The sequence below is a fragment of the Hemitrygon akajei genome, chromosome 30, assembly GCF_048418815.1.
Source record: "Hemitrygon akajei chromosome 30, sHemAka1.3, whole genome shotgun sequence".
NCBI lineage: Eukaryota > Metazoa > Chordata > Chondrichthyes > Myliobatiformes > Dasyatidae > Hemitrygon > Hemitrygon akajei.
Genome location: NC_133153.1, coordinates 9,746,567 through 9,770,358, shown reverse-complemented (window position 1 = coordinate 9,770,358; position 23,792 = coordinate 9,746,567). Strand labels below are relative to the sequence as shown.

Genomic DNA, 23,792 nt, shown 5'->3' with positions numbered 1-23,792 from the left:
ATAATGGTGCATAGTTGCCTGAAGGTGGAATCTCATATGGATAGGGTGGTGAAGAAAGTTTTTGATATACTGGCCTTTATAAATCAGAGCATTGAGTATAAGGAGTTGGGATGTAATGTTAAAATTGTACAAGACATTGGTGAGGCCAAATTTGAAGTATTGTGTACAGTTCTGGTCACCGAATTATAGGAAAGATGTCAACAAATTGGAGAGAGTACAGAGGAGATTTACTAGAATGTTACCTGGGTTTCAGCACCTAAGTTACAGAGAAAGGTTGAACAAGTTAGGTCTTTATTCTTTGGAGTGTAGAAGGTTGAGGGGGGACTTGATAGAGGTATTTAAAATTATGAGGGGGATAGATAGAGTTGACGTGGATAGGCTTTTTCCATTGAGAGTAGGGGAGATTCAAACAAGAGGACATGAGTTGAGAGTTAAGGGGCAGAAGTTTAGGGGTAACATGAGGGGGAACTTCTTTACTCAGAGAGTGGTAGCTGTATGGAACGAGCTTCCAGTAGAAGTAGTAGAGGCAGGTTCGGTATTGTCATTTAAAGTAAAATTGGATAGGTATATGGACAGGAAAGGAATGGACGGTTATGGGCTGAGTGCAGGTAGGTGGGACTAGGTGAGAGTAGCGTTCGGCATGGACTAGAAGGGCCAAGATGGCCTGTTTCTGTGCTGTAATTGTTATATGGTTATATGGTTATTGTTGAGGCCGAGAACCAATTCTGTCAGATGGAAGAGGTTGGTAATGGAGGGAAATGGTTCTTTTGTCAGAAAGCAGCGGAGAGCCCTGAGGCCTTCTTGATGGGGGATAGAAGTCTATAGGAACTGAACATCCATGGTGAAAATGAGGTGGTTAGGGCCAGGGAGTTGAAAGTTACTGAGGAGATCAAGGGCAGGAGAAGTTTTCACAGTGGTAGGTGGCAAGGGTCAGAACCAAGAAGAATAGAATGAATTCAATGTATGAGGATACGAGTTCAGTGAGGCAGGAGCAGGCAGAGACAATAGGCCTACCCAGACAGTCCAGTTTGTGGATCTTGGGTAGGAGGTAAAAGCAAGCAGTGCGGGGTAAGGAAATTAAGAGTTTGGTGGCAGTGGATGGGAGAGTTTTCCAGGGTTGATGAGGTCAGTGATGGTGTTGGAGACAGTTTTCTAATGGTCTGGAATGGGGTCCTCTTCAAGAGGTAGTTAGAGTAGGTGTCTGTATTTTTGGACTTCAATAAGATGCCACACAAGTAGATTGGAGATTAGTTAATGGATCAAGTGGAGAAAATGAAGAGATTGTTCTTTTTCAGTTAAAAAAACTGTGACTGATACTGTGCTGGTATTCAGCCAATCTTTATCAATGATTTAAGTGATGACATTAAATTAAAAGCTGGATGGCACCATGGGCTGTGTTCAAATACTGGGAGGCTTCTGGAATATGTTCAGGTTAAATTACTGAGCAGGAGTGTAGCAGACAGAATATAATGTTGGAAAATGTGAGGTCATCTTCAGTAGGAAATTTAAATGCAGGGAATAGATGGGATTTGATAATTCCTTGAATTCTGTTAGAGGGGAAGCCATGGTTCAGGAAGATAGCTTAGAGATACCTTTATGAAAAGTCTTGCCATTGGAGTAAATGACATTTTCATGGGCGCTGACAGAGCAGATGCAGAGATGACATAACATCAGTGCGGAACACCCAAAACCGGTGGTTATGGTCACTGAACAAGAGGTTGACCATTCAGGGAAGACAGGACAACTTATTTTTTCACCCAGGGGATGTTGAATCTTTGGGATTCTCCACTGTGTGGGCTGTGTGTACTGTAGGTCTTTGACCCGAGAGATCCAAAGGTTTTTAGATATGGCAGGAATCAACAGTTCACTTTGGTGAGTGGGGCGGAGTGGGTACTGGTGGTCTACCCTTGCTTCTTCCTCCATGATCTTCTTATGTAGACAAACTACTGGGCTGAAAGGTTAACGAGTGCCCTGGACCTGATTCCCTGCTTCCTAAAGCTGCAAAAGAGGTAGCTGTGGGAATTCTGCATGCATTGATTGAGAGCTTCCAATATTCTCTGCCTTTGGAAAAATGCCAGATAATTGGAAATGTGACGTTACTATTCACAGAAAGGCAGAGAGCTAGGGGAGAGTCAACCTGATACCAGTTGTTGGGATAATCAGGAATCTATTAATAAGGGAATAATCACAGAGCACTTAGTAAAGCATAATATCACGAGGAGAATTCATATAATATTCAGAAAGGAAAACTATGTTTAACAAATTGCTTAGTATTCTTAGTGGATGTAAATAACAGAGACTAATGAGAAGCCAGTGGACATGAAGAATTTGGATTTTCTTTATTAAGATGCCTCATAATATGTTACTACAACAAGCCAAGAGCTAATGGTAATGAAGATAATACAGTAAAGTAAATGAAGGATTGGATAACTGACAGAAACTAAAGAGTAGGGAACAGCAAGTCATTTTAAAGTTGGCAAGCTCTCTCTGTAGGGATGCCATGGAGATCAGTGCTGGGCCTCAATTGTTGGAGGTTGAGTCAGTGGTAAGGAAGGCAAAACCAATGTTAGCTTTCATTTTGTAAGGATTAGAATATAAGAACAAGGATGTTATGCTGAGGCTTTATTAGACTTTGTTCAGACAGCACTTAGAGAGTGTAGTGAGTAGTTTTGGGCACCCTATCAAAGAAAAGATGTGCTGGCATTGGAGAGGGTCCAGAGGATGTTCACGAGAATGATTCTGGGAATAGAGGGGTCAATATATGAGGAGTGTTTGATGACCCTGGGCCTGTACTTGCTGGAGTTTAGAATGAGGGATCATCTCATTGAAACCTATTGAACATTGAAAAGCCTGGATAGAGTGGATATGGAAGATGTTTCCTATAGTTAGCAAGTCTAGGACCAGAGAGCACAGTCTTAGAATAGAGGGGTGTCCATTTAGAACAGAGATAAGAAGGAATTCCTTTAGGCAGAGGATGGGAATTCATTGTCACGGACAACTGTGGAGGCGAAATTATTGAGTATCTTTAAGTGGATGTTGATAGGTTCTTGATTAGTCAGGATGTCAAAAGTTACTGGGAGAAGGCAGGAGAATGGGGTTGGGAGGAATAATAAATCGTCAAGATGATGAAAGAGTAGATTCCATGGGCTGGATGGCCTAATTTTGTTTCTATGTTTATGGTCTGATGGTGATTAAAATAGAGACAGATCTTTGGTTGTGGAGGTCAGGCAGAAAAATGCAGTTGAGACTAAGGATCAGGTAAGCCATGATTTACTGATTCCTGAACAGGCTCAAAGGGTCAGATAGCCTCATGCTTCTCTTTCTTACCTTCTGAACAAGAGGATGTGATGCTATGAGCTCATTTATGGAGGGCAAGAGAGGGTGGCGAACTGGAAGTGAGGTCTTTGTAGGTAATCCTGTAGCCATGACAGATACACACATTTGGAAGTGGGTGAAGACAGATCAGTGAGTCGGATCACAGAGAATGTTGTTGGAAGAGTAGTGTGTGGTCTGCTGATTCATACGCGCTGAGTGGCAAGAAAGGGCAAAGGGGCAATCTTTCTATCATTGCAGTTGTGAAGTGCTTTCATTATCTTACAGAAGGACAGAGTTTACAGCTGGTCAAAGGAGATAAAGTGGACATCAATTAGATTTTTTCAAAGTTGTTTATTATTTTGCTAAGAAACTATGAAAAAGGTTGATTCTATTAATTGTATAATATCATTCTTGGCATAAGGAATTAGCTACATGGTCCCACAACCTGATCCACCATTCAATCAAATAATGTCTGATTCAGTCTTGGCTTTAGCTCCATTTTTCAGCCTGTTCCCCATCATCCGAGACTTTACCCTCATCCAAAAATGTGTCTGTTGCAGCCTTGAGTACATTTAATGATTACTGGCAGCAGTCTTGCTTCTTAATCAGATCCCGGTTTGTGTTCCACTGCTCAGCTAGTTTCTAGTTCTCCATTAACAGTCCCATGAAACTCTGTGCTCTACATTAACCCTGTGGTCATCAAATGGAAAGTGAGGATAAAATGAGAAGAGAAACAAGGTGTGGTAAGACCAGGAGGTAGGGTTGGGTGAGGGAAAAGTGGCAAGGATAGGGGTAATGCTAAGTGTTGGTTGTCCGTTGTGTCCAATGATTACAGGAAACCTGTGCGGAAGAGTTTTTAAAATGGAAAAGCCATCGCACTGGGGCAGGTCCACTCTCTTGACCTCAGAGGTCCAAGTTAGTAGTCACAAACTGGAGTCTTCCTCAGTTGCAGTGGAAGACCATGACATCTTCTGTGCCTTGTCATGCCCTCCACTCTCCATGGAGTGTTAAAGTACCACCTTCCTGGCCATTGTACCTCACTAGATCTCACCTGTCCCGTCCACTGGAGCTAACTTCACATGCTGGGACAGGCATGTTCCTAACCCACTGGGGTATGAGCCTGCCCGCCATTCTCATCTGGTTTAGCTCGCCTCTCAAAGTGATGTACCGGGGTATGGCCACTGTCACGTGTAGACAGCTACTTGGAGCCACAAGTGAGAGCTGAGTGTTCGGTGGGGACCAAAGGTGAGTGAACTGTCACAGAATAGACTCCACAAGAGGTGCTCACCCTTGCCTGGACACCCTGTACACTCCAACGATAAGTAATGTGTCTTAACGAGGCAAAGTGTACAGACTGAAGAGTGCACCAGCAAATAGAGTAAAGAGAAATGATAAGATAAAATAAAAGCAAGAAAGCAAAAAAGAAACAAGGAAGATAATTTGCACAGTAGAAGGATTTTACTGGGGGCAGTGAAAATGGAATGATATAACTACTAAATCTGATTTATTATGCATTTATGAGAATGCGTAAAGTCATAGAGTCATGAACACAAAGTTCACTGCAGATGCTGTGGTCAAATCAAGACGTACAAAAAAGCTGGATGAACTCAGCAGGTCGGGCAGCATCCCTTGAAAGAAGCAGTCAACGTTTCGGGTCGAGACCCTTCATCAGGACTAAAGAAGGAGGGGGCAGTGGCTCTATAAAGAAGGTGGGGGGAGGGTGGAAAACCAATCAGAGGGAAGATCAAGAGGTGGGGGAGGGGATAGGCAGGAGAGGTGAAGAAGGAATCTAAGGGGAAAGCACTATATAAAAAATCTCATATACCGTCTGGGTAGTCTCCAGCCCCTTGGTATGAACATCGAATTCTCCAACTTCCAGTAATTCCCTCCCTCCCCCTTCCCCATCCCACCTTCACTCTGTCTCCTCTTCTTGCTGCCTATCACTATCACCTCTCATGACTCTGCCTTCTTCTACTACCCATAGTACTACCCTTAGATTCCTTCTTCACCTCTCCTGCCTATCCCCTCCCTGCTTCCCCTCCCCCACCCCTTGATCTTTCCTCTGATTGGTTTTCCACCCTCCCCCCATCTTCTTTATAGGGCCCCTGCCCACTCCTTCTTTAGTCCTGATGAAGGGTCTCGACCCGAAACGTTGACTGCTCATTTCAACGGATGTTGCCCAGCCTGCTGAGTTCATAGAGTCATGTAGTGCAGAAACTGGCCCTTCAGCCCAACTCATCCATGCCCACTATTCAAGCTCGTCTCATTTGTCACTGTTTGGCCCATAACCTTCTAAACCTTTTCAAAAGATCCACCTGTCCAACTGTCTTTTAAAATTTCTTAGTGTACCTGCCTCAAGCACTTCCTCTGACAGCTTATTCCACATACATCCCACCCTTTGTGTAAAAATGTTGGCCCTCAAGTTCCTATTAAATCTCTCCCGTCTCACCTTAACCCTGTGCCCTCTAGTTTTTGATTTCCTTTTCCTGGGAAGGCAAGTGAGTGCCCCTCATGATTTTAAACACAATAAGGCTAGTCAACTACAGGCATAGATGATCATGACAGAAAGTTTGCTCAAAGTTGGCAGGACCTTGCTATCCAGGAAGGATGGGGATGGAAGCAAAAGAGGGAAGGTAGTGTTGTTTAAAATGAGCATTAAGCACTAGAAACAGAGGATGAAGCAAGTATGGTTAAGCTAAAAAAACAGTAGGAAGAATATTATACTGTGGATGGTCACTGATGAATAGCAGAGATACAAAGGAGCAAACGTAGTGGAAGATTAAAGAGAAATGCGAAAACTACACTCAGCAGCCACTTTATTAAGTACAGCTCTACACCTCGTTAATGCAATTAATCAGCCAATCATGTGGCAGCAACTCAATTCATAAAACCATGCAGACATGATCAAGAGGTTCATTTGATGTTCAGATCAAATAATAGAATGGGGAAGAAATGTGATCTAAGTGACTTTGACCATGGAATGATTGTTGGTGCCAGATGGGAAGGTTTGAGGATCTCAGAAACTGCTGATCTCCTGAAATTTTCATGCACAAGTCTGTAGAGCAGGGTTTCCCACTCTTTCTTATGGCATGGACCAGTTGGGCCAAGGACCTGTTTTCATGCTGGATAACTGTATGACTCTCTCCCATAGCTTTTCACAATATATCGCACCTGCCTGATACTCATGAAGCTTGTTTCCATCCTGTTTCCTGCTACAAATCTCACTAGCTTTGTCTCATCAATGTAGAAATGGATGGAGATGTTGAAATGCAAAAAGTCAACCATTAGCTTGCACAAAATGCTCCTTGGTTCTGTGGAGCTCTAAATAATGAAGTGCCTGGGACCTATACCTCTGAGGGAAGAGACCTACCCAGAATATTCCAATATCCAGTCATTCATCAGAAATACACAGCTATTCATTCCTCCACTGAGCTTGTTCTAAAGGGGATGTGTCATCTGCAGTTTTAACCTCTCCTCTTTCTAGCCCATAGCAATGTAGCAGAGAGGTGGGTTCCTGAGACACACCGTTTCCCAGTGCTCAGCACAGAGCTGACCATCAAGATACAAACCACATCCAAGTAGAGGCTTTGGATCACCATTGTCTCTAGCTTTTCACCATTTAGAACATTTATTGTTTTTCTGCCCATTTTGCATTGAAATGGATGATTTCAAGCTAGCTTATGTTCAAATCCATTTGCTATGTTTTTTGTCTTTGTAATATTTCTTGAAATACAAAGCTGCCACCAATGCTGACCATCTCTGTCACCAGCAAATTCAACATTGGGCTGGTTCTCAAATCATCCATTTCACTAATAAACAATTGAAGATTTTGGCTTGAAACCACACACCTTCCCACACCCCCAACAAACCCCACACAATTTCACCTACTTTGTTCAGAACGAGCTGGGAAGTTTCTGACAGATGAGTTTGCTGCGAAAGAACCCCCGACATACAGCAAACCTTTCTGCAAATACCAACACTAAACCAATTATAACTTAAAATTCACCTTAAGTCCCATTTTCTAAAGGTGACTTGCTTTTTTGATGAAATATTTTATTGACATCACTCAGCCACGTGCGTCTAGATTTTCATGAGAATCACCAAGCAGTGTTCCATCGAGAAGGTAGGAGACCACATGAATGATTTACAACAGCTCTTCATCTTCACAATGTTGTGTTGAATTTTCATCATCATCTACAAAGGGTCATTGATCCTGATGCCTGACCCTGTGTGAGCCCAGGAGTAAATATTGCATCTATATTTGGAAATCGCACACGCGGTCTTGATTTTTCATCAGTTTGGTGCGTATGTGGAAAAATTTCAGTTGTAATTATATGGATTTCAGGCACAGAAAGACAGGGTGACAATATTTATCAGAGTGGGCAGATACTTAGCTTGTGTATTCCATCATCCAACCCCTCTTTTTCTTCTCTCCTGATTCACCCAGGTCCTCACATGCACCCTTTTCTATCTAAACCCACCCTATCTCCCAGCCCCCGTTTCCCATTTTCTTACCCTTTCCTCCCCCACATAGTTCTATCTGCCTATCGCTCACACGCAAACCACTCAGAGTCCTATTCATTCCTCTCTCCTTGCCTGCTATTCTCCTTTGGCCTGGCACCCCTTCCCCCTCTGGTCCACACACCATCCTCCTTTCTTATCCCTTTGTGGCCTGCACTAATCACCTCCCATGCTCTGTTACTATCTCTACCCCACTTAGCTCTACCTGCCCAACAATGCCCTCCTCACCTGGAGCTGCCTAGCGCTTGCCAGCTCCTGCCTCACCCCTCCCTTCACCTTTTTATACTGGTTATCTGTCACATTCTGTTCTGACATAGGATCTTGACCAGAAGCATCCTCCTCTCTATAAATGCTGCCTGCCTTGCTGAGCATTTCCCCACAAGCATTCATACCCAAATGAAATATATTTGAAGTGTCACACACAAAATGATGGAGGAGCTCAGCAGGCCAGGTAGAATCTATGGAACACAGTAACAGTCGACCTTTTGGGCCAAGACCCTTCCTCGGGACTGGACAGGAAGGGAGAAGTCAGAGGAAGAATTTAGGGGGAGGACAGGAAGAAATGCAAGGTGGCAGGTGGTAAGTAAACCCAAGAGAGGGAGAGAGGGTGAAGTAAAGAGCTGGAAAATTGATTGGAGAAAGAGATAAAGGTCTGGAGAAGGGGAAATCTGGAAGGAGAGGACAGAGGGCCATTGTAGAAATGGAAGGGAGACAGAGGTGATGGGCAGGTAAGGAGATAAGGTGAGAGAGAGAAACAGGAAGGGGGAATGATGAAGGAGAGGAGGGGGAGGGCAATTCTCAGAATGGAAATGGGAAATAGAATTGAAATGGGTGGCCATTGGGATATCCTGCTTTTTATGGCGGATGGAGTGAAGGTGCTCGGCAAAATGGTTTCCCATCTACATCGGGTCTCACCAAATTGCAGAAGGCCACCTCCAGTGGTGGCATCCATTAGTCTTGCGAGACCATGGACCAGTGTCTGGTTTCTGGGGTGCAGGCCTGGGCAGGGTTGTATGGAAGACCAGCAGTTGCCCATGCAGCAAGTCTCCCCTCTCCACGACACTGATGTTGTCCAAGGGAAGGACAAGGGCCGATACAACTTGGCACCAGTGTCGTATCAGGAGTTGCCAGAACGAGGTTGAAGGCAATGTCGGACTGCCTTATGGACTCCAGCTCTGGATTTGTCCTCAGGGTTTATTCCCGAAGCCTTTCCCATAAGTGGGTATGGCCGCAAGACAGCGGAGGTTTGAAATCAGAGCTTTCCCTCTCTTAGATAGACTGCCTTCCCAGGCTGACCAGCTCCATGGATCTCAGTGTGGTCTTATGTGTATTGGTGAGAACCTGTGTAGATTAGGAGACTGCTTCGCCAAACACTTTCACTCTGTCCACCGCAAAAACTGGGATCACCCAGTGGCCACCCATTTCAGTTCTGCTTCCCATTCCCATTCCCATTCTGACATGCTCCTCCAACCTGAGTGTGACTATGATGAGAAGCAACACTTTATATTCTGTCTGGGTAGCTTCCAACTTGATGGCATGATCATCAATTTCACGAACTTTTGGTAATTGCCCTCCACCTTCACCATTCCCCATTCCTGTTTCCCTTTCTCATCTTACCTGCCCCTCACCTGCCTGTGGTGCTCCTCTCCCTTCCCTTTCTTCCATGGTCTTCTATGTTCTCCTATCAGATTCCTCTTTCTCCAGCCCTTTCTCTCTTTCAACAATCAACTTCTCAGCTCTTTACTTCACCTGTTCCCCTTCCTCCAGTTTCATCTGTCACCTTGTACTTCTTCCTCCTTTCTCCCCCACCTTCTCGCCTTCCTTTCCAGTCCTTGATGAAGGGTCCTGACCCGGAACATCAACTGTTTACTTTTTTCCAGAGACACTGCCTGACCTGCTGAGTTCCTCCAGCATTTTGTGTGTGTTGCTTTCGATTTCCAGTATCTGCAGACTTTCTTGTGTTTGTGATACTACATTTGAAGTGTATTAGTGTAATTCCCAAAAACAGGGTTAGTTAATTTATGTACAGTAAGTTCTTGCACACAGCATTGGGGTGAATAGCCAGTAACTTGAGAGACAGTAAGGCCCCAGTCCAGGATATCATCGAGTGATGGCATCCCCCATAGCGTAGTGTTCTCCCAGCTTGGATATTGTGCTTATTTCCCAGAGAGGGAACTGGCGCCCAACCTTCTGACTCCAAATCTGTAATGCCTGTCAGTGAGACACATCTGAAGAACAATTGGTGGACATTAATTAATCGCAGTTGTTGGAAATCTGAGTTAAAATCAGAAAATACTGAAAACACTAATAAATGATTGGAGCTCAGCTGAAGATCTGCGTCATTCCTCAAAGCCCTACAAACCCCAGGCAACTTCAAAGTACAAACCTCATTTCCAGAAAAGTTGGGATATTTTTCAAAATGCAATAAAAACAAAATTCTGTGATATGTTAATTCACATGAACCTTTATTTAACTGACAAAAGTACAAAGAAAAGATTTTCAATAGTTTTACTGACCAACTTAATTGTATTTTGTAAATATACACAAATTTAGAATTTGATGGCTGCAACACACTCAGCAAAAGTTGGGACAGAGGCATGTTTACCATTGTGTTACATCATCTTTCCTTTTAATATCACTTTTTAATCGTTTTGGAACTGAGAATACTAATTGTAGTAGATTTGCAATTGGAAATTTTGTCCATTCTTGCTTGATATAATACTTTAGCTGCTCAACAGTCCGTGGTCTCCGTTGTCTGATTCTCCTCTTCATGATGCGCCATATATTTTCAATAGGAGATAGATCTGGAATGGCAGCAGGCCAGTCAAGCACACGCACTCTGTGTCTACAAAGCCACGTTATTGTAGCCCATGCAGAATGTGGTCTGGCATTGTCCTGATGAAATAAGCATGGACGTCCCAGGAAGAGACGTCGCCTTGATGGCAACATGAGTCTCTCTAAAATCCTAATATATGCCTCAGAGTCAATGGTACCTTCACATACATGCAACTCACCCATGCCGTGGGCACTGATGCACCCCCATACCATCACAGATGCTGGCTTTTGCACCTTTCGCTGATAGCAATCAGGATGGTCGTTTTCATCTTTGGCACAGAGAACTCGATGCCCGTTTTTTCAGAAAACTAGCTGAAATGTGGACTCATCTGACCACAGCACATGGTTCCACAGTCTTTTGGTCCATCTGAGATGAGCTCGGGCCCAGAGAACTCGCCGGCGTTTCTGCATAGAGTTGATGTATGGCTTCCTCCTTGCGTAATACAGTTTCAAGTTGCATTTCTGGATGCAGCGACGGACTGTGTTAAGTGACAATGGTTTTCCGAAGTACTCCTGAGCCCAGGTGGCTATAATTGTCACAGTAGCATGACGGTTTCTTAGGCAGTGCCGCCTGAGGGCTCGAAGATCACGCGTATTCAACAGTGGTTTCCGACCTTGCCCTTTACACACTGAGATGTCTCTGAATTCTCTGAATCTTTTCACAATATTATGTACTGTAGATGTTGAAAGACCTAAATTCTCTGCAATCTTGCGTTGGGAAATGTTCCTTTTGAACTGACTAACAATTCTCTCACGAATTTTGTCACAAAGGGGTGAGCCACGACCCATCCTTGCTTGCAAAGACTGAGCCTTTGATGGACGCTACTTTTATACCCAGTCATGATACCTCACCTGCTACCAACTAACCTGCTTAATGTGGAGTCTTCCAAACCAGTGTTACTTGAATATTCTGTGCACTTTTCAATCTTATTTTAACTCTGTCCCAACTTTTGTTGAGTGTGTTGCAGCCAACAAATTCTAAATTTGTGTATATTTACAAAATACAATTAAGTTGGTCAGTAAAACTATTGAAAATCTTTTCTTTGTACTTTTGTCAGTTAAATAAAGGTTCACGTGAATTAACATATCACAGATTTTTGTTTTTATTGCATTTTGGAAAATATCCCAACTTTTCTGGAAATGGGGTTTGTACTTTGTACATTTATTATCAATGTCTGTATGAAGGATACAACTCTAAGATTCATCTTCACCACAGACAGTGACAAAACAAAGAACCATGGAACCAACTGCCCAAGCCTCTTAAACTCCCTACGCCCAAGAGAAAAAAAATTGCACAAATGGCAGCAAAAAATGAGCAAAAATACAGAATATAAAAACACAAAATCACAAGATATACTTCAGTACTGTTCAATTCAGCCCATCCCTACTTATCAGATCCCCTGGCAAACTGCTTCTTCTGAAATAAAACCTATGTCTTGTTTTTGATACCCCTTCCATGGGAGAAACAATTTTGATTATCTGCTAAGACTCTGCATAAAGGTTACCCCTCAGCCTCCTTCCTTCACTCAAGGGAAAACAAGCCAAGTCTATCTAAAATCTAATGTGCTCCATTCTAGTCAATATCCTGGTGAATCTCACTCTTCCCCAGCACAATCTCATTCTTCTCAAAGAGCTCCCCTCTTTTTTTCCCAGGTCTGATAAAGGGTCTTGACCTGAAATGTCAATTGTCCATTTCCCTCCCTAGATGCTGCCTGACCTGCTGAGTTTCTTCAGTTTCTTTGTGTGTTGATTCATATTTCCAGCATCTATACTGGTCTATATCTCCTTACAATGTGGTGACCAGACCTGCACACTTCAGAAAGGGCTCAGTGGGCAAAATTTCCCACAGAATGGCTTGCTGCAATTATAAGATGCCCCACTCTCTAAAACCCCACCAATAGGAGATCAATTAGGGAAGCTCAGAGGGTGGGGTCAACTGGGGGGCTGCCTCTAATTTGGCAGCAGGAAGGAAGTTGAGTGTGGATTCATTCTCCATTCTACCTGCGATCTCTCAAGAGAAATGGAAGTGCTTTTGCAATTTAATTTTGACTATCTCTCATTAGGGACACAGGAGCAAGCATTCTACTGCAGGAACCACTTATAAGCATCAACCTTGGAAAAAGAAGAATTGTAGATCTAGGCTGAAGAAAATGAGGCTGAAACAAGTGAGAAAATAGTTTGAAGATACAGGGAGAGTCAGGTCTGATGGAGAGGACAAAGTGGCCAAGTTGACCAAATGATCCCAGTATGTACAGAGCCCTTTGGTTAATACATTAATAATAAGTTAATAATTTAGTTTGAAGATGCAGGGAGGATCAGGTCTGATGGTGAAGTCAAAGCAGACAAGTTGACCAAGAGATCCCAGTGTGTACAGAGCCCTTTGGTTAATAAATTATTGAGGACAGTTAAAGAGAGAAAACAAACAAAGGGAAACATGAAATGTGAAGGTCAAGAATTGCTGTTGATATCTGAAATCAAAGCCAGAATGTTGGAAATGCCCATCAAATCAGACTGTGTCTGTGGGGGTAAGATGACTGAGCTCATACATTGTCCTTATAGCAGAACTGGCTGGTTCTGATGCAAACAGAAGTGAGTTACCTGAATTTACAAGGTACTTCAGCTCATTTAACAGCCCAGTGGCTACTTACAGAACAGCGCCAAAGGAGGTAGAGGGTGGAGTTGTAACACTGTTGTTTGATTCAGTGCAGAATTCCTAAAGAGAAACATTTTTACCCAAGGGGAGGGGAAGTCTGAGGAGCAATACAGTGAACTGAATAGCTGCATTTGATATAAGTGCAAGAGGATGGTTGTCCTGATAAGGTGAGGTGAGGTGAGGAGGTGGGATATGTGGAAAGTCATAGGGATTAAAGACTAGCTGGGAACTGTGGATTGGACCATTGGTTGGGTGTCCTAGAACTCACAACTAGTCTGATGAGACAGTGGGAGCTCTCACTGCCAATCAGAGGGCCCAGTGAACTCCAGACAGCTCCACAGTTTGGGGCCCTGTCAAGGCCCATGCAACTGGGGAAAGCTATAAAGTCAGTCCCCAACGCCCATGCCCATGTTGATGATGTGTATCACTTGGGCCTCCAGATGATTGACAGAAAACACTTGGGAATGTTCTTCCTCTGTGTCCTTCTTTACGGGAAATGAGAGAACTACTTAACCAACCACCCACTGAATAAGTTTACAGCTGAGAAGTCTTGCTGGGGTTTCTCCTTCACTCACCTGGGAGGAAGTGTCTGCTTAAAATATGCGAGAACATCCTACAGCCTTTTCTATTTAAGGATAACATGAATCATTGCTTTCCCACGCAACTGCATTGAGACTAAATCTCAGCACTCATCCCCCCAAGCAGCTCCGAGATATTCTCGGCCCTGGCTTGTCTCCCACTGTGTCCCAAACGTCCCACGTCTCACCTTTTGTCTCTTCCCTGAAGATCCAGGGAATGCTCATGGCTAGATGTGATTTATTCTACTAAGTGAGGATCATATTCAGGGACTTTCAGGTGCATCAAGAAATTGGAACTTAGAGCAACAGTTTTTCTAATGCTCAAAGATCAAACATCAGTCATTTTGCACAAGTTTTAACACAATAGCACCATTTCCTCCCTGACATCCGTATAATACTAAATGGGTACTTTTGTTGCTGTTTGCTTTTATAGGCCCAAGGGTGTTTCTCAGAATACCATTGAATATATACTGTTGTTTACCATCATCAACTGGAAAAACCCACCAACTCAAGAGCTCAGACAGGGCCACGTCGTGCTATTTGTTGATATCTTATATTTTTAGAGATGTACTTGCTGACAGTGTACTTCACAGTTCATTCAGTTTGGTCACAAACTTACCACATTTCACAGGGTTTGCTGCTACTTACAGTGAACTTCCCCCACCACCTATCTGCTGTGAAGTTCATTGCTACGGCAATTCTAAGTGACTTAGAGTGAGCTCAATGTGGCAAGAGGCACAGAATGCAGTATTGAAACAAGATGTCTCAGAGACTCTACAAGTGAGGTTATAGGGGTAGAGCTTTGGAATGAAGAAAATATGGGGCAATCCCAACAATTCCTCAAAGGTTTTCTGGGGTATTCTTACCATTTTTTGTGGGGACCATTTTGGGCAGCAGTGAAACACATCATCCACAGAGATGAGAGTGAAATCCAATTCCCATTCGTCAGCATTACAGCTGCTCTGGAACAAGGAGCTGGCCTGAAGATCCGTTTTCATAGGACAATGACCATGTCAAGTATTGATGAAGTGCCTGTGATGTCTTAGAAAGTCTTAGAAGATTAGCTTCTGTAACGGCTGTGACCTTAGAAGCAGAACAAGATGGCAATTTTGACTGAAAAACCAGCTTCCTCTTTGCTGTGATAACATTGCCTTTTATAGGGAATATAGGGCCTTGGCTTCACTGTTGGTTTAAAGATCTGCACATGCAGCAGCACCAAATAACGACTCAAAGAGAAACTCAAACTTCTCAGAGCTCTTTGAAATTGAATGCGGGCTTCTTTGAAGTGCTTCTAAAAACTGACTAAGCACCATGAATATGCCATAACATACATATACACTAACTGATGTGCCATACAATTACCAATAGTATGATACAACATACTATTGTCTTACTCTAATAGCACATTTGTGTTCTATACGTTAACCCTTGACTGTAACACCTGGTATCTATCTATTTATCCTCTTCACACTGCAGCAATTTAACAATTTGAGTCATTTTTGCTTGGACTATCTCCATTCTGCTTACCTGCTAAAAGACCATGAGTTGCCCAAACATTAGCACAGCAAAGTACTTTGGTGGAACGTATTTTGAGTTTTTCCTCTGATATTTACAGTAGCAGTGCAACTTAAGGTCAGACCCTATCACAACTGAGCCATCAGGTTATCTGTCTGATGATCTGCAATGTTGATAACATAATCATGCACCTCAGGATTACCCGTCCAGCTCACAGCCTATTTGTAAAGTGTGGCACTGACACTAGATTTCCCCCATCAATGGGAGAGGAATTTACCTCCATTTTAGTCACCTTTGGTTCACAATGTGTTAGACATTCTTACCAAAAGCTCTTGACTGTAAGATATCCTAATTTAGATGGGCACTGGAATGAATTCCAAGGGAACTTATTTCTTATGTTAATAATATTGATAAGAATTCTACAACCATTACTGTACAGAGGCAGCCCATGGCCAGTTGAGTTTGTGCTGCCTCCTGGTAGAACAATCTCATTAGTCCTCCTTCATGTGACATTAGAATCACATTGTATCAAATGCCAAGTAAAAGACCTAATGTCCTTTACAAAAAGTAAAGCACAGCAGGGACTTAAAATGTACTGTATCAAAATTCTCATCATCTCCACATTCCATTAACCAAGAATAACATTTCCTTCCTTACAATAACCCTGATGATCCCCTCAGACTGCAGTGGTTTACATTAAAAACAACTCTGTTCCGGCTGTACCATGGACAACAAGCACTAGACTTGCCAAGTATAACCCACACTCTGTCAACAAATTACTGAAGAACTGAGGAATAGATGAGGCCCTGGTAAACACAACGGTGCCCTCTGTAATTCTACCTCTTTGCAAGCTGAGACCAAGTATATACATGGCAGCATGGGAAACCAAATGAATGGTCCAGCTGAAGGGTCTCAATTATCCATTTCCCTACCCAGATGTTGCCTGACCCAGTGAATTCATCCAACAGCCTGATTTCTTCCTGAGAACCCAAAAGTGGCTGAGTATCTGAAGGAGATGCTAGCTGTGCCCAACTTCCTGATGCAGAGTTTCAATTTAAAACATCGATAATTCCTCCTCCCTCAAACCTAACAGATGCTGCTCGACCCGCTGAGTCTCTCTGGCAGATTGTTTGGTGCTCAGAGTCCTAGTTGGTGAATGGCTTAATTCTTACCTTCCAGGAAGTTCTCAGAATGATTCCCAATTGTTTATTTCAACTTGGTCAAAGTCCAAACCCTGTATCTTGTGATTACTCTTCCTCTTTGGAGATCTTGGAGAAAAAGCCGCTGACAGTTGTACCTGCTGACTGATTTCACCTTTGTTGCCACAGGTTACGTTGAAGCTGCTGTGATCCCTGCTGGTGCCAGGAGGATAAGGGTGGTGGAGGAGAAACCAGCACACAGTTTCCTAGGTAATGAACAATCCTACTCTGCCCTTCTGAGTGTTGTTTGCCAATGAAATTCAACAGATTTCACTCTTAGGATCTTTCAGTGTAAAGGCCTAACAGAGTGGAATTCACAGAAGGAAAGCATCTGCTAAAAAATGTTTATTTATAGATGGATAGATACTTTGTTGATCCCAAAGGAAATTACAGTGTCACAGTAGAATTACAAGCGCACAGGTATACAAATAAACAAATATTAGAAGAGAAGTAAGAAAGAATTAAAAATAAGTTACCTTAAACAGTCTAACAGGAGAGTGTCATCATTCCCTCGGCTATAGGTTGACGCATTATAGAGCTTAATGGCCAAGGGTAAGAATAACCTCATATAGTGCTCTTTGAAGCACTGCAGTTGTCTTAGCAGTTATATTAGGTGGCGGTGAGTTGGGCTGGCTTTTTCACCTGCTGGGATCTTTGTTGCCCTCATTTATTCTCTATTTTGTACCCAGCTGAATCATTATTCCCATGGAAAGACTCAGCAAAATCTGCCCCAAACTGTTGGTTGCATCATTATTTCCCTAGATTAAAAGGACTGTACAATGCCAGCAACAGTAACTCATCTTCCCTTTGCTCAGTGACAAAGTTAAATCCAGTAGTCTGCAAACAGAAATGGGAATTTAATGACAGTGTATTCTGGTGGTAATCTGCCCTCCTGCTACTAGCCCTGGATTGTTTATTTATTTATTTACTGATGCAGCCCTTCGAGCCCTGCCATCCCTGCAACCCAATATCAACCCCGATTTTAACCCTAACCTAATCACGGGATAATTTACGACGATCAATCAGCATGCCTTTGGACTGTGGGAGGAAAATGGATCACCCGGGGAAAACCCAAGCATTACACACAGGGTGGACGTAGACAGTCCTTGCAGATGACGTCAGAACTGAACTTTGAACTCCAAACCCCGACGACCCGAGCTGTAATAGCATCGCGCTAACTATCGTGTTACCGCAAGACCCTGCTTGTGAATTTGTAATTCTGCCCTCTGTAAACATGCCAGTTAAAATGTTAATGCCTTTACATTTTCAGCATGTGACAACAATACAGGGAATTAGTTCAGTCATTTCTGCTCAAGGCGGGTAATCCCACTGACGTTCCTCTAGTTGGTTGCTGTGTTGAGAGAATGAGCACGTTTATGCAATGAGCCAGGCTGAGTGGAAACATCCACTCAAAAGATTCAATTTTTATTTATTAGTTTTATTTTATTGAGAGATACATCAGTGTAACAGGCCAATGAGCCCGCACCGCCCTGTGACCAACCAATTAAGCAACTGACCCATACTGTACATCTTTGGAATGTGGGAGGAAACTGGAGCACCTGGACAGAACCCACATGGTCACGGGGTGAACGTACAAACTCCTTACAGACAGCAGCAGGAATTGAACCCTGTTCACGGGCACTGTAATATTCTATGTGTTTCACAGCCAAGGAAGGGCTTTTGAAGTGCTGGCTACCAGAAAAATTAATGTGCGTTCAGCAAGCTCCCACAAGTTGCAATGTAATAATGAGCCTTAGTGATACTGGTCCTGGAGAATTGACCTTGATTATTTTTCAATGCTCAAATCTTGGGATAGGACTTGAACCCGGATCTTGTTGATTACAGGAGCTGTTAATGGGGCACAGTGTTTTTGTATTCAATTATACCATGAGAAAGAAGTGGTAGTGCCCATCAGCAAGGTTGCTTCCCTGCCCATTAGGCAACAGAACACAGAACTAGTTCCTTGCACATTTCATTGGTTGTAAACAGTTGAAAGGCTCATTATTTAAATAATGATTAGTTTTTGTTTGCCTATAACTTTGTCTGATTAGACTGCACAGAGTTCTGTGCACGATCCAGGTCCCCTTATAATAGGAAATACATAGAATATCGATACTGAAGCTGAGCACTTTGAACATTTAAAGGTCTCTTAAGAATAAAAAGACTGAGGGATAATAATAAAACTAAAACAAATCATAAGATTAAATCAACACACTTAAAATGCTGGAGGAACTCAGCAGGTCATGTAGGAATGTACAGAAATGAAAAAACAGTCGACGTATCAGGCTGAGGACTGAAAAGGAAGGGGGAAGATGCCAGAATGAAAAGGCGGGGGTTGGGGATGGAGGATAGCTAGAAGGTGATAGGTGAAGCCAGATGGGTGAGTAATGTTGAGGACTGGAGAAGAAGGAATCTGACAGGAGGGAAGAGTGGACCATAGGAGAATGGGAAGGAAGAGAGAATCCAGGGGAAGTGATAGGCAGGTGGGAAGAGGTAAATAGAGGAAAAGAGTCAGGGGAGGGAAACGTTTGTTTTACAGGAAGGAGAAAACAATATTCATGCCACCAGATTGGAGGTTACCCAGATGGAATAGAAAGGTTAATTAAGATATTCCTAGTTATGCACCAGTCGGAAAACAGAGAAATAAATCCAATCAGGAGTTCACCAGGTGCTTTTCCCCAGAATGTGGTTAGTAGGAGGATATGGCGGCACAGTGAATAGCTTAGCTAAGTACCAATGAGGTGACTTCATGGAGGAGTGGAAGACTATAAGAAAGTCATTGGACAAAGAGCACTGGGAAAAAAATTGTGTGGGACACAACCTCAGCATAGACAGTCAACTGGGTTGACTCTGGTCCCAGATTCGCTTCTAGATGAGTTCAATGCCTTTTATGCTCACTTTGACTGACAGAACATGGAGGCATCTTTTTGAATTCCCACAGTGCCCAACAACCCTCTGATTTCAGTCTCTGACGCCAAGCTGAAAACATCCATCAGGAGGCTGAATCCATCGAAAGCATCTGGCCCAGACTATATACCTGGCCATCTACTGAAGACCTGTGCTAATCAACAGGCTGGAATATTTACCAACATCGTTAACCTTTCACTTCAGTAGTCTGAGGTACTCACCTGCTTCAAGCAGGCTTCAGTCATACAGCTGCCCAAGAAGAATATGGTAATGTGCCTCAATGACTTTCATCCAATAGTACTTACATCCACTGTGATGAAGTACTTTGAGAGGGTGGTCATGAAACAAATTACCACTGGCCTGAGAAGTGACTTGGATCTGTTCCAATTTGCTTACCCTCACAACAGGACAACAGCAGATGCCATTTCATTGGCTCTTCACTCAGCCCCAAAACACCTGGACATTGAAGATGCATATATCAAGTTGCTCTTCATTGACTACAACTCAGCATTCAGCACTATCTTCACTTTGAAACTAATCACTAAACTCCAAGACCTTGGCTTCGACCTTGTGCATCTGGATCCTCGATTTCCTCACTAGCAGACCCCAGACAGTTCAGATTGGCAACATCTCCAGGATGGATGTCCAGGATGAATTCCTGTCACAGTATGTTGACAAGCCAACTAGGGGGAATGCCATACTAGATTTAGTATTAGGTAACAAACTGGGTCAGGTCACAGATCTCTCAGTGGGTGACCATCTAGGGGACAGTGACCACTGCTCCCTGGCCTTTAGCATTATCATGGAAAAGGATAGAATCAGAGAGGACAGGAAAATTTTTAATTGGGGAAGGGCAAATTATGAGGCTATAAGGCTAGAACTTGCGGGTGTGAATTGGGATGATGTTTCTGCAGGACATGTGGTTGATGTTTAGGGATCTCGTGCAGGATGTTAGGGATAAATTTGTCTCGGTGAGGAAGATTAAGAATGGTAGGGTGAAGGAACCATGGGTGACAAATGAGGTGGAAAATCTAGTCAGGTGGAAGAAGGCAGCATGCATGAGGTTTAGGAAGCAAGGATCAGATGAGGCTATTGAGGAATATAGGGTAGCAAGAAAGGAGCTTAAAAAGGGGCTGAGGAGAGCAAGAAGGGGGCATGAGAAGGCATTGGCAAGTAGGGTAAAGGAAAACCCCAAGGCATTCTTCAATTATTGGAAGAACAAAAGGATGACAGGAGGGAAGGTGGGTCTGATTAGAGCTAAAGGTGGGAAGATGTGCCTGGAGGGTGTGGAAGTGAGTGAGGTCCTCAATGAATACTTCTCTTTGGTATTCACCAATGAAAGCAAACTTGATGACGGTGAGGACGATATGAGTCAGGTTGAAGTTCTGGAGCAAGTTGATATTAAGGTAGAGGAGGTGTTGGTGTTGTTAAAAGATGGATAAGTCCTCGAGGCCTGATGGAATATTCCCCAGGCTGCTCCACGAGGCGAGGGAAGAGATTGTGAGCTTCTGGCTAGGATCTTTATGTCCTCGTTGTCCATGAGAATGGTACCAGAGGATTGGAGGGAAGAGAATATAGTCCCCTTGTTCAAAAAAGGTAGTAGGGATAGTCTGGGTAATTATAGACCAGTGAGCTTTACATTAGTGGTGGGAAAGCTGTTGGAAAAGATTCTTAGAGATAGGATCTTAAAGATGGGCATTTAGAGAATCATGGTCTGATCAGGGACAGTCAGCATGTCTTTGTGAAGGTCAGATTGTGTCTAACAAGCCTAATAGAGTTCTTTGAGGAGGTGACCAGGCATATAGATGAGTGTAGTGCAGTGGATGTGATCTACATGGATTTTAGTAAGGTTCCACACGGTAGGCTTATTCAGAAAGTCAGAAGACATGGGATTCAGGGAAGTTTGGCCAGGTGGATTCAGAATTGGTTTGCCTGAAGAAAGCAGAGGGTTGTGGTGGAGGGAGTACATTCGGATTGGAGGGTTGTGACTAGTGGTGTCCCACAAGGATCTGCTCTGGGACCCCTACTTTTCGTAATTTTTATTAACAACCTGGATATAGGGGTAGACGGGTGGGTTGGCAAGTTTGCAGATGCCACAAAGATTGGTGGTGTTGTGGATAGTGTAGAGGATTGTCGAAAATTGCAGAGAGACATGGATAGAAGTGGGCTGAGAAGTGGTAGATGGAGTTCAACCCGGAGAAATGTGAGGTGGTACACTTTGGAAGGACAAACTCCAAGGCAGAGTACAAAGTAAATGGCAGGATATTTGGTAGTGTGGAGGAGCAGAGGGATCTGGGGGTACATGTCCACAGATCTCAGAAAGTTGCCTCACAAGTAGATAGGGTAGTTAAGAAAGCTTATGGGGTGTTAGCTTTCATAAGTCAAGGGATAGAGCTTAAGAGTCGTGAGGTAATGATGCAGCTCTATTAAACAACAACACACACAAAATGCTGGTAGAACACAGCAGGTTAGGCAGCATCTATAGGGAGAAGCGCTGTCGACGTTTCGGGCTGAGACCCTTCGTCAGGACTAACCAAAAGGAAAGATAGTAAGAGATTTGAAAGTAGTGGGGGGAGGGGGAAATGCGAAATGATAGGAGAAGACCGGAGGGGGTGGGATGAAGCTAAGACTGGAAAGGTGATTGGCGAAAGTGACACAGAGCTGGAGAAGGGAAAGGGTCATGGGACGGGAGGCCTCAGGAGAAAGAAAGTGGTGAGGGGAGCACCAGAGGGAGATGGAGAACAGGCAAACAACTAAATATGTCAGGGATGGGGTAAGAAGGGGAGGAGGGGCATTAACAGAAGTTAGAGAAGTCAATATTCATGCCATCAGGTTGGAGGCTACCCAGCCGGTATATAAGGTGTTGTTCCTCCAACCTGAGTTTGGATTCATTTTGACAATAGAGGAGGCCATGGATAGACATATCAGAATGGGAATGGGACGTGGAATTAAAATGTGTGGCCACTGGGAGATCCTGCTTTTTCTGGCGGACCGAGTGTAGGTGTTCCGCGAAACTGTCTCCCAGTCTGCGTCGGGTCTCACCAATATATAAAAGGCCACACCCGGAGCACCAGACGCAGTATACCACACCAGCCGACTCACAGGTGAAGTGTCGCCTCACCTGGAAGGACTGTCTGGGGCCCTGAATGGTGGTGAGGGAGGAAGTGTAAGGGCAGGTGTAGCACTTGTTCCGTTTACAAGGATAAGTGCCAGGAGGGAGATCGGTGGGAAGGGATGGGGGGGACGAGTGGACAAAGGAGTTGCGTAGGGAGCGATCCCTGCGAAAAGCAGAAAGAGGAGGGGAGGGAAAAATGTGTTTGGTAGTGGGATCCCGTTGGAGGTGGCGGAAGTTACAGAGAATTATATGTTGGACCTGGAGGCTGGTGGGTTGGTAGGTAAGGACAAGGGGAACCCTATCCCGAGTGGGGTGGCGGGTGGATGGGGTGAGGGCATATGTGTGGGAAATGGGAGAGATGAGTTTGAGAGCAGTTGATGGTGGACGAAGGGAAGCCCCTTTGTTTAAAAGCACCATCAACGCAGGTTCCAACGGCCATGGATTCGCCCCGGCCGTTGATCTCGGCTGCCCCAGCGACCCAGGACATTTTGAAATTCTGGGCTCCAGCACCATCAACGTGGGTTCCAACGGCCATGGACAGATTCAAAGCGATTGCGCAACCACCGACTGCAACTCCAGCCTTGAACTCCAGGCCGGGTCTTCGCATACTGCGATTGTGACTCCCGTCTCCCCTTCCCCCACCACCACTCTGCAATCCCCTCTCCCTCAGATCTCATCGTCAGCTCCTTGGCCCTCAGAGGCTCCATCTTCCTCTCACCCCAACCTTTCCCTCTCCACTGACACTACCAGCCTCCCCCCCACCCCCCGATCCCATCTCTCATCCGTGCCGGGTCTTTACCATTCCCTCCGATCTTCAACTCTCTGAGGCAGAGCGCTCTGTCCTCATTAAGGGCCTCACCTTTGTTCCCCTTTGCCTACACCTCAGTGAGTTCTGCGTACGCCATGACGCTGAACTCTTCTTCTGCCGGCTCTGTCTCTGAGCTTACTTCTTTGACAAGGACTCTCCTACACCCACCGATGACTCCTTCTCCCGTCTTCAACCCTCCTCTTCTTCATGGACATCCCACTCTGGTCTTCTACCTGCTCTGGATCTCTTTATTGCTAATTGCCGATGGGACATCAACCATCTTGACTTCACCACACCCTGTTCCAATTCCAACCTCACTCCTTCCGAACGCTCTGCTCTCCGCTCC

At 44.1% G+C, this 23,792-nt stretch overlaps 1 protein-coding gene across 3 annotated transcripts in view; it reads left to right on the top strand.

Annotated features, from left to right (window-relative positions):
* adamts17 (ADAM metallopeptidase with thrombospondin type 1 motif, 17) overlaps positions 1-23,792 on the top strand; it is a 429,617-nt gene that overhangs the window by 328,919 nt on the left and 76,906 nt on the right. For all 3 annotated transcript variants that reach the window (XM_073032969.1, XM_073032968.1, XM_073032970.1), the window contains one exon: positions 16,746-16,826. In XM_073032969.1, coding sequence (XP_072889070.1) covers positions 16,746-16,826 — 81 coding nt within the window. The remainder of the gene's footprint in view (positions 1-16,745; positions 16,827-23,792) is intronic.